Raw genomic sequence first — 19,379 nt, forward strand, 5'->3', positions numbered from 1 at the left:
TAAGTTTGGGCTTTGAATCATTCATAGTCTTATAAATACATCAGAAATGAATGATGATCATTTAATGTAATAACTCCAAAATTAAAACAGTTAAGTGTTTTAATATTTGTTCTTGTTGTCAATGGTAATTAAAATTTAGATTTTACTTTCAATTCAAGATATATAGTATTTTAAAATAAAGAGTAAATTTATAAGTAATCTTTGATTTTAAGGAGTAGAAGATATTTTTTTAGATAATTATTATTCTATGTATATGAGTATTTATTTATCTAACTATCTAGATAGATAGATAGATAGATAGATAGATAGATAGATAGATAGATAGATAGATAGATAGATAGATAGATAGATAGATAGATAGATAGATAGATAGATAGATAGATATTGTAATGATTTACCCAATTATAGTGACATATGGTAGATAATCCATTGTACTGAGTGAACCCTAAATTGTAATGTTTGATGTGTAAACTTTAGAAAAATATCCAGATAAGCTTAAAGGTTAAAGATTCAGTTTACTATCAAGGCCACTGAGTCAAATCTGAGCGGTGCGTTGCGTAACAAAAATGACTGGTTACTGTAGGCCTACCATGGTTCTTGTTTGTGTAGTGTCACATTGACCTTGAGTGAGGCACATAACCTTACCTGGAATCTGAGTTTAATAGAATAATATTTGTTGAGAGGCCGTGATTTATGGTGCACACTGAGTATCTAAATTTTCAGTACAAAATTGTAGTAAATCATCCATGGCAAGCATCACACTGTTGTTACACCATGTTCCCAGACAACATTTGGCAGCTTTTCCAACCTGCACAACAGCTTTCTAGATAGAACTCTGTGAAATTACCAGCAGCAATCTTTCAATAGAGCCTCAGGGAAACAGTCAGCTGTGAGGATGTACTTGTGCTGTCATAATGGCCTCACTCACACAATGCCATCAGGTCATTGAGCATCCGCTGCACGGGTAAATTGAACACTTCCCAATTTGCAGAGGATCTTTCCTGTTTTTCTCTCTAGCCTTGTGAAGAAGAATGTCACTGAACCCGCTGCCAAACATTTGGTAAACATTTGGGTTTAATACTACATATGCAGCCTGTGACACATTTTGTTGAATTATTAGTTGTATTTAAGGCAAGTATTACTATTACTAATGCCTACTTTGAGCAAACACAAGCACAAAGTACTAAACATCTGTGTGCAACTTATGCCCCTCTGTTTGTGTTACAGACATGGATGATCATGTGACTTGAGTTCAGGTGTACTATTACTTTTCTAAGTGATTTGACTTTGCCTTTCGGATGATAAAGGAATAGTTCATCCAAAAAATGTATTTACCCTCAGGCCAGGCAAAATGTAGATGAGTTCATCAGAACAAATATGGAAAAATTTTAGAACCAATGGGTTCTCTGCTGTGAATGGGTGCCATCAGAATGAGAGTCCGAGCAGCCGATAAAAACATCACAATAATCCACACAACTCTAGTCCATTAATTAACGTCTTGTGAAGTGAAAAGCTGCATGTTTGTAACAAACAAATTAATCAAGACGTTTATTAACTTCAAACCGTTGCTTCCAACTACAATATGAGTTCTCTGTCCATTATATTGCTTTCTCCAGGGAAAAGTTATCTTGTCTGAATCCAATGAGAAATTTTAAGCTCCAAGAGTTCTATGACAAACATCTTGGTGAATTTTGATGTAAAAGAACAACAGGGGATGTTTTATTTTTCCACTGGAGGAAGCGTTATTGTGGATGCTGCAACAGTTTAAAGTTAAAATGCCTTAATGATATTTTGATATTTTTGATATAATGATATTTGTTTTAAAAACACACAGTATATAATTTCATAAGATATGTAAATTGATGGACTGGAGTCATTTGAATTACTTGTGGATTATTGTGATGTTTTTATCAGCTCTTTTGACTCTCATTCTGACGGCACCCATTCACTGCAGAGGATCCATTGGCGAGCTAGTTATGTAATGCAAAATTTCTCCAAATCTGTTCCAATGAAGAAACAAACTCATCTACATGTTGGATGGCCTGATTTTCATCAAATTTTCATTTTTGGGTGAACTGTTCCTTTAATGATACCTTGAATCATGTGACTTGTAGAGTTGTGCTTTTCTAAGTGATTGGACTTAATTTTTTAGACTGACATTTTCTTCATACAGTTTACAAATTTAATATTTTTTTCAATCAGAATGTACGTTACTATTGCCAGATTTCTATACTTGTACCATGTACTGTAATACCTGCTCTTTTAAATTCCTTCTAAGTACCATTGCACATAAATATGATCATTTGCGTCATGGTTCCAGTTGATGTGTCTTGTTAAATGGATATTTGTTTGTGGGTTTGTGTGAAGTGTTTCTGTTTTCTCATTCATGCTTCATACGGTTTTCTCACACTGCTTTGGGGAAGACTTCCTTTAAAGCCGCCTCATTGGTAATTTGGCAGTGCTCTAGTATCCGATTGCACACATCAGCCCCTGAATTGCTCTCTCAGTGGGAAAGGTACTCTAGCAGCTCAGCTCTGGCCTGCCATTAATCAAAGCCACTTCCAGTGGCCCACTCCAGAAACACAAGCGCTTACCCCGTCTCAAACAGGCAGCTCGACAATTTGTCTCCTTAGAGAAAGTCGACATTTTAATGCCTGCATTTTAATAGGAATGTATAACAGCGGCCTGTAGAGACAAATGGACCATCATCTTTACAGATTGGTTTTTCTGCTCTAACCTCGTCTGAACTGTTTCATTCAGGGCAGGTGTATTTAAATCGACCGGAAGATTAAGTTTTAACACATCATGCTTTCAGAGGTTCGATTTCCATGTTTAACGTTGATTTAATGTTGATCTGACTTCAGGATTATTTAATATTCTTTTGTTACTGTCCGCATCCTATCAGTGTCAGATACTGGAGCTCAAACTAGACTATTTAAATAATGTAGTGAGTTGTCATGATGTTTTATGTCTCTGTCTATTTGGATTTGCTTTGACAATGACACTTGTTTTGACTGGGATCGAGACGAGTAGTATTGATTTTCCTCTCATTGTTCCACTTACCAGATATTTCTCCACGTCTCAGATCAGTGTTGCTCAATTCTTTCGTGTCTTTCAAGTGGACAGAGGGAATGAGATTAAAGGGAGGTTTCTGAAAGGGTCTCTTGTTACAGAGCAATCAAATTGCTCAGGTTTGACAGGTTTGATGATACATTATTTAAAATTAGCTACTCACAATCAACTTTTTAGATGAAAAGTAAATGTCCAATTTTGTAATATCAGAAGCATTCCCATCATAAAGTAAGCTGCTTGTAGTAGTGACGTGCAAACCTGTGTATTTGGCAGGCTAATTAGTGTACTAATCTCTCTTAAATTCTATTATTTGCTTACCTTCACTAAATGTACATGACTGAATTTCTTCTTTGAAAAAGTAAACACAGTTTTCACAGAAGAAAGAAAGTTGTACAAGTTTGGAGCAACAGAGTAAATGATGACATAATTTTGTGTGAACTGTCCCTTTAAAAACATCCACCAGACCAAATCAGATACTTTTTCCGAAGGATGTTCATAGATTAAAACAACTGCTGGATAAATGCATCAAGACTCATTTAAAAAAAAAAAAACATAAGTTGTTTTTAAATTGAAAGACTTGAAAATTGATAATGTGGCGCTCATGGCGTGAGACACTGAAAAACAGCAGTGAGACCTTGAAAAACTGCAAAAAATGTGCATTTTAGGATGTGCATTTAACAGTTCATTACAAAAGAGGTGTTTTGATGGCTATAGAGGCAATGCTTTAAATGGGTTAAATTGGATGAAGCAAAGCAAAGCATACTGCTAGCATTCTAAAACCAGATATTTTCTTACTATAGGGAGACGAACGGGTCTGTATTACTTACTGTTGGAGAAAGCGTAACAGAAGCCTCTCCTCCATCGATATCCATTCAAAAAGAAAAAAAAAAAAAAAGGCCTCTGGTCTCCTTTCTGTTAGCATTAGCCATAACTCATTTTTGCATAATGTTTACAGGCTTGCCTTCTAGTGGCTTTGCTAAAACACACCAGAGAAGTTGCATCTTTAAATACATCCCTTTAAAAGCTGCATTCATAGCTATATAAAGCTAAACAAAGGGAATAGATCTAGATAAACACATTAGTTAACCTCAATAATCTGCTAGTTGACCATCAAACATCTGCATTAATGTGGTACTGCTGTTTTCAAAGCTTAGCTGCACAATAATATGTCATTTTTGAGCCACAAGGCAGCATTCAGTAAAATAACACTAGTATTTTTCCAGCAAACACACAAATCTGTAGATAATGTCTGTTGGCTGCCGACAGCGGTGCTCAGTGTGTCCACTGCGGTTGAGTGGATATTGTTTATGGGAGGCTGGGCTCTGTCAGGCGGTCTATTTCAGACCTTGTGTTGTGGCTGCAAAGGGGGACGACGCAGCAGATGCTACAGATTGTGAAATGCAGCTAACACGCATTCTTTCTGTGTTCTCAACCGAATGGCACATGACCTCTGCAAACATCCTCGGTCAAATAAAATGACCGTATACCTGAGGGTGTTGACTCTTTGAATTCGGATAGAAAGCTAATTCGCTTCCATTACTCAGAATGATCTTCAACAGAATGTCCTGGAATTCATATTTTACCACGACCGTTCCTGGTGGTAGCAAGTTTGCTTTAATAGCTTTTTTCAAGGTGAAATAATATGCCCCTGTTCATAATGAGCCCGTGCATGTCTGGCAGCACCCCGGTTGCGGAGCGGTGATAATTAAGGGCTCTATAGCAGAAATAAAGGTTACGTCTGCGGCGGGTTCGCGCGACTGCTCGTTGATGCAGCGCACGCGCCAACAGTGCGTCTGTGTGTGTGGCTGGAATTCACATGAAAGGACTCGGGCGAGAGAAGGGAACAGGAGTGGGCAGGGGACGAGTCGTTGATATGTACAGCGTGACTCAGTTAAACATACTGAACTGCCGGGATATTTCAGGAGCATTTAATACACTTTAATTAAAACAAATATTTAGAGCGAGAAGACAGATTAAAAGGACAATCGGCATGTTTGACTTTGACGTGTGGTGTTGGGCCTTACGGTTCGCTTGTGGCTGTAGCTACTTCATTGAAATGGAGTGTATATATTTGTTCAGGTTCTTTGTGTACCTTTTCTCTGAGGCGTGTTTAATTTTTGATAAAATGAAGCCATAAATGTTTTCTCTCAAGCCACCGGGTCACTACGTCTGGACGGTAAATATTTCATAGCTCTGCTGTAGCTAGTTCCGTTACGGACGTTGGTTTTGTAGACAAGCTCGTTGCGTTTCTCGAATCCAGGTCTAGGTTTATTTTAAGCATCAGATGATGATGGCATATGCTATTCAGTTCATTAACAGCTTTTGCTGTATTAGGCCTAATTGATTCAGACCTGCTTGATGAATATTTTGAGTGCCTGGAGTCTTTGAAGTATGTGCCCTAAACCTTTCACAGCACCCTGTCGAGAGTATCATCAAAATAAACTATGAGCCACAGACGCAGGCATGCTTAGAATATCAAGCGTGGATTTATGAAGCTGCACTCCTAAATAAAACTGCTTTTTTAACTTTAAAGGAATAGTTCTTTTAACGAAATGCTTGCTTTCTTCCATGGAATACGCAAGGAGGGGTTTTGTAGCATTTTGCAGGGCTTCATTTGATTAATTCAAGCTGCAGTGAATGCAGATCTCCAACTTCTCCTAAAATGTCAATAAAGCACCATAAAAGTAGTCCATAAGACTCTTGCGTTATATATACTCCTGCACACAGTCTTCTGAAATTGATATGCACTGAAAATTTCTTCTTGCAACGTAGCTATTAGATCTTGTCCATGCACAAACATATCAAATGATGAAAGAACTAAATTTTTCCTGAATGTCACTATAAGCAGTAACTGAAATTTGAGTAATATAAGCCATGAATTAAACGTCATTCTGTAAAATAAGTATAATGAACTATGCAAAAATCGTTTTGAAAGTCTCCAGCATGTTTTATAATACCCAAAAGTCAAACATAGTTCACTCCTCAAGCATGTTATCATGTCCATCAAAAAAATTTCTTTTGTAATATTAGAAGTAAAAACATAAATTTAGCACTCATTGGCATCAGTCACTTCACTGAATTCTTGCTGGGCAAAGAAATATATCATTATTACCTTATGATCTGTTTTCAAATCCACATCCACATTTGAACATCACAACACTGATGTCTGTCAAAAAATATCATGCACAATACACTCTCATATGCTGATAAATAGATTTGTGAACTTGATGGGTGTTTTATTTTTACATAAAATATGATTGGATCTTCACAGTTGTTTCAAAGATTAAGACAGTTTTTATCTTCGTGCCACTTTTGAGCATTCTGAACAACCGGACATAGCAACAACTCAACCAATAGTGTGAGTTTGGGGGTATGGCTGTTTGTTTGTTTGTTTGTTTGTTTAACCAATGGCAGATTAGGGGAGTGTTAGAAATCTGTTTGAAAACAATCATTATATTCATTATTCTGTTTGTTGAGGCTTGTGGTGCAAAAAATTTCACATTTTAAGCAAATATACTTTAATAAGGGAATATGAATGTACTTGGCTATAGATTATATCTATAATTTAACTAATTTAGTGAAATCACTGATGCCATTTTCTCACTGGAAAGCACACATTACCTGTTAAACTTGACATCAGAGTTAAGAAAATTACCAGATCTGACCTTCTCAAAGTGTGTAGTTACTGTGTAAAATGACACTGGTTTAATCTGTCAATATATGTTTAATCCACAGGAAGTTGCACAGTGGAGTGAAGACCTTTGGCTGTGAGTTCTGCGGAAAGCAGTTCCTGGACAGTTTACGATTGAGGATGCACATGCTGTCTCATTCAGGTAAACCCTCCCATAAATACTATGATCACGCATGAATGTAGTCCCAATAAGGAAGAAAGCATAGATTACAGTGCCATTACACAAGTGATACGTGATCGCTGTTGTGCAACAAGTGTCAGCCCCCTGTTGCCCCGTGTTTGTCCACCATGTACCGCACGCTTAACCTGCTGTAACAGATGGAACATTGCACTTCTATTAGTGACGCAGTGTTTGGTTATCCCCGTCTTCCCACTTCCCTCTCCAGTCTCATATGTGTCTCAACTCTTACATTTCAAGCCTGGCAGAGATCCAGTCTGGGCACTTTGCCACATTATTAGTACAGTATGTACAGTGAATCTTGCCAGCTTGTTTTTTTTCTCATTGTAATGAGGAGGTGTAGGACAGAAACACGCTTAAGGGAGGGGACGGATCCAGTTGTTTATATACATCCAAACCCATAATTAAACGATCATGCTGAAATGATGCTGTTACATGTTATGTAAGCGTGTGGTATTGTTTTGTGCCGATGTGTGCTATTAACTTCGAACTTTTGCCGTCAGATTTTAGTTATCAACAGGGTCTGTTGCATAACCGTAGACATAAAATAAAACAGATGCAGACTGCAAAATGAAGTTTAGTGCTGAGACTCTGTGTTTTGGGCTTATGCTGTCCAGCTGTCACCGTGTTTTTTATTGTAGCTCCTTTTTAAGATGTTTCCCTTTCAGTCTTTGCTTTACAAAGTTTATCATGTGGTCAACTGACATGGGTTTTCCATAAAAATATCACCAGTGAAAATTCTGCTATTTAAGATCACATGAGCCAATATTTTATTCACAATAGAACACAGATAACATAACAAATGTTTAAACTGAGAAATTTTACAATTTTATACACAAAAAGAGCTCATTTCAAATGTGATGCCTGCTACAGGTCTCAAAATAGTTGGGACAGGGGCATGTTTACCATGGGGTAGCATCTCCTCTTCTTTTCAAAACAGTTTGAAGATGTCTGGGCATCGAGATTATGAGTTTCTGGAGTTCTGGTGTTGGAATTTGGTCCCATTCTTGCTTGATATAGGTTTCTATTTGTTGAATAGTTTGTGGTCGTCTTTGATGTATTTTTCGTTTAATGATGCACCAAATGTTCTCTATAGGTGAAAGATCTGGACTGCAGGCAGGCCAATTCAGCACCCGGACTCTTATACTACGAAGCCATGCTGTTGTAATAGCTGCAGTATGTGGTTTTGCATTGTCCTGCTGAAATACACGTCATCTGGAGGGGAGCATATGTTGCTCTAAAACCTTTATATACCTTTCAGCATTCATAGTGCCTTCCAAAACATGCAAGCTGCTCATACCATATGCATTTATGCACCCCCATACCATCAGAGATACTGGCTTTTTAACTGAACGCTGATAACACGCTGGAAGGTCTCCCTCCTCTTTAGCCGGGAGGACATGGCATCCGTGATTTCCAACAAGAATGTCAAATTTGGACTCGTCTGACCATAAAACACTTTTCCACTTTGAAACAGTCCATTTTAAATGAGCCTTGGCCCACAGGACACGACGGCACTTCTGGACCATGTTCACATATGGCTTCCTTTTTGCATGATAGAGCTTTAGTTGGCATCTGCAGATGGCAAATTGTGTTTACCGGCAGTGGTTTCTGGAAGTATTCCTGGGCCCATTTAGTAATGTCAATGACAGAATCATGCCGATGAGTGATGTAGTGTCGTCTGAGAGCCCGAAGACCACGGGCATCCAACAAAGGTCTTCAGCCTTGTCCCTTACACACAGAGATTTCTCCTGATTCTCTGAATATTTTGATGATGTTATGCACTCTAGCTGGTGAGATTTGCAAAGCCTTTGCAATTTGACTTTGAGGACCTGATGTCAATTAACTTAATTAGGTGCTAGATGTTCTCCCAGCTGAATCTTTTCAAAATTTCTAGATTTTTCAGCCCTTTTTTGCCTTTGTTTTCAACTTTTTTACGATTGAAAAGTTTCGGTTAACAGGCATTAGTGGATAAAAGTGTAACATTTCTCCATTTAAACATTCGTTATTTTCTCTCTGTTCTAGTGTGAAGAAAATATTGGCTCATGTGATTTGAAAGTGTTTTAGTTTTGATTTTATTCAAATTTAAAAAAATGTCCCAACATTTCTGGAATTCCGGGATAGATAGATAGATAGATAGGTAGATAGATAGATAGATAGATAGATAGATAGATAGATAGATAGATAGATAGATAGATAGATAGATAGATAGATAGATAGATAGATAGATAGATAGATAGATAGATAGATACGGATATATAATAGAGATTTACACACACAGCACAACCTCACACCGGCATATAATCACATGTAAAAACAAAAAAACATAACTGTTTCTTTTTTAATAATGAAACCACATGTAAAACATTTAGTTAGTTAGTTAGTTAGTTCTGTTTCTCTGGTGTTGTTGTCTGTTATGTCCTATCCTTTGAAAAAATACAAATTAATAAAAAAATTATTATATATATACAGTATATATATATATATATATATATAGCATAACAATTGTAGTGACCCCACTCTATATATGATACGGACTAATACAGTTTAGTTATAGCAAATTATATGCACACAAATATGCCAAAAACACTTTTTTAACACAATCTTTACTCAAAAAAGGAGAAAATTATTAAAATATCAGTTAAAAAAATCAGCCTGTATAGTCAAACCTACTTTTTCAAGTCAAGGCTCTTTGCTCAGTGTCAGGGATGCTGTGATTGATGCTTATTGAATTCAGTAGTTGCCCACTCTAAATTATGCTTTAGAGGGGAATGTCCTGTTTCAAGTAGAGGGGAAACACACTTAGACTGGCATCAGGAAGTATGTGTGTGAGAGAGAGAGAGAGAGAGAGAGAGTGTGTGTCCATCTGTCTGATTAAGTCTGTAGTTGTCTCTCTGGAGGGTTTGTGAAGCCCACCTCACTTGACTTATCAGCACACGTTTTTGTCAAGATTCTGACAGCTCTCTTCGCCAAATTAACTTAAAAGTCCTCTTTATTTTATCTCTTGTTCTCTGTCTGCTTCTTCTTTGTGTTTATGAAAGCAAGAGGAAGATATCTATTATTTTTCCCTAAATCCAACCCTCCTAATCTGTTATAAATCAATATAATAAACACTGGCAACAATATTCAGTTACTCCCACATTTAATCTGCTCGTAATCCGCCATCGCACCTGTTCACGCACGACACGAAGCAGAAACGAGAGCGAATCTTCATCATGCCTGGCATTCGGGCTGAAAGGCCCTGTCAAGATGTTTTCTCTTAATGTCTCTCTCTTTTTTTCTCTGTCTTTCTCTCTCTGTTTGGGAGAAGCCCTGCGCTCTGAGCCTGGCGACACGCCAGCTCTTCCCTCGCACTGATGACATCATCAGCTGCCGGCAGGTCTGGATGTTCTGCCAGCATTCTGGTGCATTTATGATTGCTCGCAGATGTGTGTCCAGGAACATACTGTACCCAAATCCCAAAATTAATCAAACTTGACTGCTCTCCAAGCCACTGCTCTCCAAAATAGCGTGAGTGCTGGGGTGGAGGGAGGACACTGGCGGAGTCCTAAATAAAACAAAAATGCAGAAAGAAAACAGAAATGTTTACTGCAGGCCTCTAGAGGCAGGCTGGAGAGGATGAAGCAGACGTCTGCGCTGCGGTTGAAGTGTTAAAGGGTTACGTCCGAGGGCATGCCCTACAGTACATGCGCCAGGTTCTTAGTGTGTCCTAAATATGTTCGATAAATCTGAAAAATACACTAGCATAGAAAGTCTAATATCCGTATCTTCCCTCTTAAAATGTGGATTTTGGCCTGTCATAGGTGTTGACATAAACTGTGTTTACTGTGTTTAAACCTTCAAATATGCAAAACATTTTTTCATTTATAATAAATTCATTGTGAAAATAATTTAATTATTTACTTTTATTTATTGTTTATTATTATTTAGTATATAGTAATAGTATATTTTTTTATAATGTTTTATAATGTTACTAGTATTATTTTTAATTATTAGTATGATTATTATTTAATTTATTTATTATATACATTTATAATTTATGTTACTAATTTTACTCATTCTAACAGCCCTTAGAATTGTGACACCTTGATAAAAAATTACCCAAATTTAGGGCTTAATTTGAACCTAGATAAAAAAAAATTTCTGGCTTTTTCAAAATTGTATCTGTTTATCTATATCTATATTTCTTTATATCTATATTTATCTATTTTATTACATTAATGTAAAGACATTTTGCCAAATACATGTGATTTTTAATATTTAGTAAATATTAAATTCATTATTATTTTTTTTTTTAATTTATATGAAATATTGTAGAATATTATATGAAATTCATTGTCAAAATATTTTTGTTTGATTATTTGTTATTATTTATTATATGCTAATCTTACTTATTGTAACAGTCCTTAAAATTGTGACACCTTGGTAAATTGACTTTAAATTTGACCCAAATTTAGGGCTAAATTTCAACCCAGTTACCAGCATTTTTCTGGCTTTTTCAAAATTGTATCCGTTTATCTATATATTTATCTATTTTTTTATTTTATTTTATGTAAAAACATTTGACCAAATACATTTGATTTTTAAATTTGTCATGTTTATTAAATATTAAATTAATTATCAAAATTCTTAATTATTTATAATAAATATTGTTGACATTTATATTAAATTTTTATTATTAATAAATTTTTTATTAAACATATTTTCATTTTTAATTAGTTGCTTTTATTTGTATTATTATTTCGTAAATATTAATAGCATATTTTATATACTATTACTAATATTATTTATTTATTGTTATATTTATTGCTTATTATTTGCTAATTTTACTCATTGTAACCGTCCTTAAAATTGGGCTAAATTTTCAACCCAGTTCCCCAAAAAATGTAAGCTTTTTAAAAAATGAATCTGTTTATCTATATATTTAGCTATTTTTTTATGTTTTTTATGTAAATACATTTTGTCTATTTAAATTTGATTTATAATGTTTATCACAAGAAAATTTGGTCCCAGATTTTATATTTTTATAACGGGGTTGAAAAAAAAGCAAACGTCTCAGGACGTTCCCATAATACTTTTTAATCTTCTTAGGTTGAGAATTTTGATTATAATTATTATTGTTGTTTTCTGAAAAAGAGAAATATATATATATATATATAAATATATATATATATATATATATATATATATATATATATATATATATAAGCAGGGTTGAGCTGGTCAGTACCTGGATGGGAGACCTCCGGTCAAAACTAGGTTGCTGTTGGAAGAGGTGTTAGTGAGGCCAGCAGGGGGTGCTCACCCTGTGGTCTGTGTGGGTCCTAACGCCCCGTATAGTGACGGGGACACTATACTGTCAAAAAGCACCATCTTTCGGATGAGACGTTAAACCGAGGTCCTGACTCTCTGTGGTCATTAAAAATCCCATGGCACTTCTCGTAAAGAGTAGGGCTGTAAGCGCGGTGTCCTGGCCAAATTCCCTCTACTGGCCCTTCTCTATCATGGCCTCCTAATAATCCCCATACACTTGATTGGCTCCATGACTCTCTCTCCTCTCCACCTGTAGCTGGTGTGTGGTGAGCGCACTGGCGCCGTTGTAGTGTGGCTGCCGTTGCATCATCCAAGTGGATACTGCACACTGGTGGTGGTTGAGGAGAGACCCCCCCACATGATTGTAAAGCACTTTGGGTGTACACCAATACACAACAAAGCGCTATATAAATGCATCATTCATTCATTCACATGACAGACACAGTGGGTGTGGCGTCATGCCTCGGAGAGGCTTTTATTAAACAGAAATAATAAAAAATAAAGTGTCCAAAGGGGCAAATTGTCCAAAATAACAGTGTCCTCGTTGTGTTAGGGGAATCGTGCAGGAAAGGGCAGTGTTCAGGAAAGAGGGGTCCAGGGAAGGGGTGGAGTCCAGTGGCCGCACGCGTTCCCCACTTAGGTCTGGGGCACGAGGGGGCGGCAGCTTCTAACGGCTTCATCTTTCTTGACCCACGGCGCTTCGCGGGAATAAACGGTCCGGCATCCTGGCCCGTCAGCCGCATAACGGGTGCGATTCTCGACCGGACCATGGGTCCAGCAGCTAGTGTCTTCGGCGGCGCAGGATCCCCCTACTTCCTTCGTGCATGCACGAGGACACTAGCATGCGTGCATGGGGAAGAGACCGGTCTCTCGAGGAAAGGCGCGCTCAGCATTTAACAGCGGCAGTGATGAGGCCCCATTGAGTTCAGGTGTGCCTCATCACACACCGCCAGACCTGGCTGTTTCAGCGCCCCTCCTCTCTCACACACCCACTCCTGTCGGGAGCCTGGTGAAAGGTGGCGATTAAGGGACAGGGTGATGAAGATAATTAGGGGGAGGCAGCCGACTCGTCACAATATATATAATTTTTTAAAGCATTTCAGACCCTAGTTCACACCTTATTCGTGAAAAGTGCATTCTGTTTCACCACCTGACCTCTAGCAGGTGGATTTAAACCTCACGGACCTGTGGATGTCAGCATACTAATAGATTACCTTTTTTTGTACTTTGTTGCAGAGACAGACAGAAGGCTGTTTTTATTGGCCATTAGACCACCCTACTGAGTTTATATATAGAGCTGCTTTAATATTATGACCTTTGTGCCTCCATTATTTAATTATGTTTTTCACTGTGACCTATTATTCGACTCTCGCAAATTACAAAATAAATAACATTATTTCAGTGTTGATGTCCAAACACTTAAAATTTATGATTGTTAACTTGAGTCTTTAATTTGCAAATGGGGAAGGGGAAAATAAAAATAAAAATCTAATTCAGTCTTTATAGCACATAAAAGCCCTAGATCTTCTGGCCCGTCATTGGATTTTGCTGCTTTACATCCCAACGGTTGCCAAGTAGCAGAAGCCCTTGTTTTCTAATGCTCTAATTTGGTATTCAGCACGAGATTGAATCTTATTTTTGTATGCCAGACAAAGTGTTTTGATGGAGGGTGATTGCAGCCAGTCTGGAGGCTGTTTGGGCTGTTTTTCATGGGCAGTACAGTGCACAATGTGCCGTCTGAAACAGAACACAAGCCTATTGAATGTGGGATCTGCTTTGTGGTTTCTAAATGTGTGGCGAGCTTTTGGAAACGTGTGCTAAGAGACGTATGAGGCGGGCATGGCTGCGTCAAAACAGAACAAATTATACATGCTGAAATGACACATGATTCACAATAAAAGCTCTAGATTTTGAGACACAGTCATCGAGGTTTCAAAGCAAGACCTGAACTATAGCTACCGTCTTTCACTAACAAGACAAAAATAAACCAAAAACACTTGAGCATTTTCATTCAAGCGCATCAGAAATGTTCTTACAGGAGTAATTTACGCTGGTGCTGATGAGTCACACCATCAAAGTATTTTTGAGCATGGTTTGTAATGATTCTGTAAATGAGTGCATTTTTAAACTTTAAAGGGCTTTGGTTGCTCTCCAGAAGGAATGAGAAGAAAGTGCATGTGGAAAGAGGATAATTTTAGGCGCTAGCTGGCTGACTTCACGAAGCTTGTGGGTGCTTTAATGAGTCATAATAAAGCCATTTCAGGCCAGCTGATTGAAAATAGATACTTGATGAGCCGAAGGTCATTATACATTTGGATTTTATAGATTTTTTTTTCCTGAGTCTGAGGTACGAAGTCTGCAGGAAATGGTAAAAACCTGCTAGCAGAAGCCATAGTTGTAGATGTTGTGTCCATGCGTGGTGAACTGAAGATGTTGTTCATTTCTCTGTTTTGAGGTCTTGTCCCTCATGAATTGTTCAGAAAAAGCAACGTCAGCCGGCCATTTCTCCTTTTTCGGTGTGTGTGTGTGTGTGGTTTATCGAGAGTGTTTCTGAAGTGATGGAAACATCCTGGCCTACTTCATAATGGGCCAGCAGCTCCACAGGTGGATCTAATACTATTAATAGATGGGTTCCCTCAGGCGGTTGATGGCCATCAGAACAGTTATTTAGTCCAGTTATTAAGGATCGCTGGTTGCAACTGGGTTAAATGATTATTTTCTTTCTGTGTGTGTGCATTTGTACACCTTGTATATGTGTTTCCATCTGTGCAGGTGATTCATATGTTTAATGATGTCTTAATGATGTGAATTTTGCACAGGCTATTTTTAGGACCATAAAGATTTTATTTATTTATTTTTTTGCATTATGACATTATTTTCAGGATAATTAAGCAGCCCCCACCCCTTCTCATAACCGTAATGTGAACAATTCTCATTCTCATTAACGTAATGGGAGAAAAAAACAATGTTACACTATTTAAATTGATTTATACGTAATGGTAGTGCATGATGTACGGCCTCCAGTTAATTATTTATAGTGTCCAGACAAGGTGATTTTCTGTAATACAGTAATTAGAATGTAATGAGAATCATAATGAAAATTATAAAGATTCAAGAGTAAAATATACATTACAGTAATTAGAATGGGAGGAGAAATAGTATTAGTATTTATTGATTTATTATTATTTATATTTATTGTATTTAGTTATTTTATTTATGTTTTATTAATTAACTTGCGACTTGACTGCATTTTTAATGTTACAAAAGATTTATGCTTCAAATAAATGCTGCTCTTTTGAATTTCTGTTCACACTGAAGACTAAAGTAATGGTTTCTGAAAATGTATTTTTTAAAAATGTTATTTTAAATTGTAACAATATTTCACAATATTACAGTTTATACATACATACATAAACTTACTGACCCCAAAATTTGAACTTAATGAAATAAAACAGGCTTGACAGGCTTCGTGAGATTCACCCTGAAGAAACAACCTTAGCGTTGATAAATGAATTACGGTTGATCAAAATCATCTGCTTTTACAGGAAAACATGAGTAGTACCTGCCTGAGGGTCCGTCAACCTGCTATGACCTTTCCTGTTATATGATTATCATTTATTACTGTTATCTCTATGAACACATCATAAATGGGTATAGTGTGTTGTTTGTAAGAAGAGACTCATTGTACATGTCATAAATCAGTCTGAAGATACAAAGCGCTTTAATATCCTTTAGGACATGTTGCTGTCTGTTCTGCCTCGGCTTATGCTTTACGGTCTTTTATCAAGACAAGACAAGAGAAAGCTGCCAGCTCTTGTAGATAAGAACATCTCTTTGATTCTGTCAAGGGACAGTATTTTACCCTGTTGATGTGTATTGGGGAAAAATGAATGATGTTTAATGTCATAAACAACTCATAATTTGAAATAACACAATTTCAGCTTTTGCCATTGTTTCTGTCTTCTTTTCAGTTCATTTTATGGTTTGACTTTCTAAACATGAGCTTAAAAAAGTATATTTGACAGATCAACAATAATGACTGTGTACTGTTTTCTATCCAGGACATTGTTCACGGTACATGTTTATAATTCTACATTATATATTTGCGAATTCATGATTTTGCTTCTTAGTTCAATGTTTTAATGGCTTTATTATTCCACATATGTGATGATACATTTTGGAAAATGTAGGCATACTAGATATATGAGTCATAACATGTTTTCTTCAGGATATTTGACATGAATTACATTTATATCAGCGAAGGTCAGATTATCACGTCAGCCATGTAATGTCAGTGTTATTATTGTTAACTAAAATTGAAACTATTCAAAATCTTTTTTTGGTAATTGAAATAAAGCTGAAATTAAATAAAATATAAATATTAGGTGAGGAACTTAAACTTACAGAAACCTTGGCACCTAACTGAAATAATTTTAAATGAATGCGCTAAAACTAAAATAAAAATAAATAAACATATTATTTAAAAAAAACTAATGAAAATGACAAATGCACAAAATTAATTAATTAACAAAATTACTAACATTAAAAAAAGAAAACTGAACAAATAAAAGCTAACTCAAATATGAAGAAGTATTATAATAGCATTTTTAATTTCATTTTAATTTATTTTTATTTCAGTTTTAGTGATTTTATTACATCATTAGTAAATTTAAAACATCAGCTTAAACTTATGCCAAGGTATTTTTAAGTTTAAGTTTTTTTCATCTAATACACACACTAAAATGACTTCTACTAATAATACTAAACACTACTACTATTACTAATAATAATAATTCTAACTTCTATAAAGCTAAAATTGTTGTTCCCAATTAAGCCATCAGCCAACTGATAATTACTTTTATTGAACTCTTCTTTCTTCCAGCTGGACCAAAAGCACTAGTATGTGATCAGTGTGGTGCTCAGTTTTCCAAGGAAGACTCCCTGGAAGCCCATCGAGAGACTCACACAGGTAGGACCCTCCTCGCCTCATCTAACCGCAAACCACTACGCCAAATCACCCTAGTTAACCACAGTGGAAAAAACAACAGTAAAGTGGAGATGCATCATGCATGTACCAGTAGCAATCATGTTTATGACCCTATCAAAACTCCATTCTGATGGTCTTCTATAATTCAGCAGGGAAGGTTTCGGTGCCCTCTAAAATTTCAGCCAATAATATATGGTGTTACAGGGCAGGGCGGCACACCGCTTTGGTACAGCAGCAGTGCCATGTTTCACCAATCTCCATCACTTTGTCTAAACATGGCACGTACATTTGTTAGAGCGACTGTACTGAGTTACCAGAGCCTGTGAGTCATCGGCGCTCTGGCACGATCATTAACACGCCAACAGCGTTCAGCTGCCACCCTCCTGTCAAATATTCATATTTACTGACATCTGATGACTGCAAGGTTGGGTTTCAGTGGTACTACAGACATTTTAATAATCATATTTTAGGTGAGGTAAATAGTGTGCTCTGATAGGGGTTGGCATGGGATGATATATTGAGTGTAAACTTGTTTTTGTTGCTGCATACCTGAGTGTACTCTGTCAGGACACATTGAAGCATGTACGCAGGCGTTCAACTATAGTCTAATGAAAATGAAAATTCTGTCATTGTTTACTTAACCTGTTGTTTTTTTCATGTGTTATGTTACAAGTCTTCAGAGGCCATGTGATAGCTTTGTGTGAGGAACAGCCAGACATGATCCAAGTCATCTTCCCCTCCAGTGAGCTGTTAACTCGAGAACCACTGCAACTGGATCTTTGATTCAGTGAGTTGAATTTGAGAGCTGGATAAATTGAACAAATCATTCTTTTCATCCAGTTTCAATGAAATAGCTGATTTGGTTCACAAATCAAGCTGAAATTATTCATTCATGTATTGAACTTATTCGTTCATGAGTGAACCCTCACTGAACAGCAGTTCTTGGGAAACAGCTCACTGATAGGAATGACGACTTAAATTTCAGTCTGTTCTACACAGAAAGCAATTCACACTCAAAAAGAATGTGTGATGGGTTTTTTGTCAGTTTTGGGGCCTAAATAGTCATATGAACCTTGAATTCAGTTTTTGACATTTGTTGATCATATTTCCTGTTCTCGCTCCACTATTTCTATCATAGAAGTGAAAAGTAAATGCTACATATGTTTCTAAATCTCCTGTATATACAGCAGTTCCAGAAAGAACTTGGACACTTAAGCCATGATTAAACTAGATAACAAAAAAAATCAACCCACTACAGTGAGCTGTTAACCTGAGAACCATTGCAACTGGATCTTTGATTCAGTGATTCAAGATTCAAGTACTGTATACGTGAGCAAGTCATTCAGTTTCAATAAACCAGCTGATTCAGTTCACAAATCAGGCTGAAATGATTAATTCAACGAACTGATTCATTCATGAGTGAACCCTCACTGAATCAATGATTCGGTCACAGCGGTTCTCGTGTTAGCAGCTCGCTAGAGGGAACAACGACTTAAATTCTAGTCTGTTCTACACAGAATGCTATTCAGACTACCACAAATGTCCCTGAATCTACTGTGTATAGAGCAGTCACAGAAAGAAGATCTTAGACACTTGCACCATGATTAAAAATGTCTACTGGATCTTTGATTCAGTGATTCAAGATTCAAGAACTGGATCACATGAGAGTATCATTCTTTTGATCCAGTTCCAATAAACCAGCTGATTCAGTTCACAAATCAAGCTGAATGATTCATTCAGGGGTTGAACTGATTTGTTTTATTAGTTCGTCTCCATGAATAAGTGATCTGGTCACAGCTGCTCTCAGGTTAACAGCTCACTAGAAAGAATAACAACTTAAATTTCAGTCAATTCAAAGAAAACTATTCAGACTTGAAAAGAATGTGTGATTGGTATGTAATGATACTTCTGGGGCTTAACAGACATAGCCATACGAGGCATTTCCTAATCTCATTCCTGCATCTTTACTGTCTTCAGTCCTCTGTTTATATCAATAAAAGTGGAAAAAATGCCACAAATGTCCCTGAATCTATGAACAGTGATCCCATAAAGAATCTGGACACTTGAGACATGATGAAAAATGTCTCAATGTTGCAGCAAAAAATACAAAAAAACAATCATTTATTGTACATAAAGAA

General features: G+C 36.6%; 1 protein-coding gene across 1 annotated transcript in view; it reads left to right on the forward strand.

The window, feature by feature from the left end:
* Positions 1-19,379, forward strand: part of LOC306851647 (zinc finger and BTB domain-containing protein 16-A-like) — a 57,201-nt gene that overhangs the window by 8,379 nt on the left and 29,443 nt on the right. The window contains exons 3-4 of the mRNA XM_079388051.1: positions 6,808-6,905; positions 17,137-17,223. Of these exons, the coding sequence (XP_079244177.1) occupies positions 6,808-6,905; positions 17,137-17,223 (185 nt within the window). The remainder of the gene's footprint in view (positions 1-6,807; positions 6,906-17,136; positions 17,224-19,379) is intronic.

Source organism: Barbus barbus, assembly GCF_936440315.1.
Source record: "Barbus barbus genome assembly, chromosome: 31".
Classification (NCBI taxonomy): domain Eukaryota; kingdom Metazoa; phylum Chordata; class Actinopteri; order Cypriniformes; family Cyprinidae; genus Barbus; species Barbus barbus.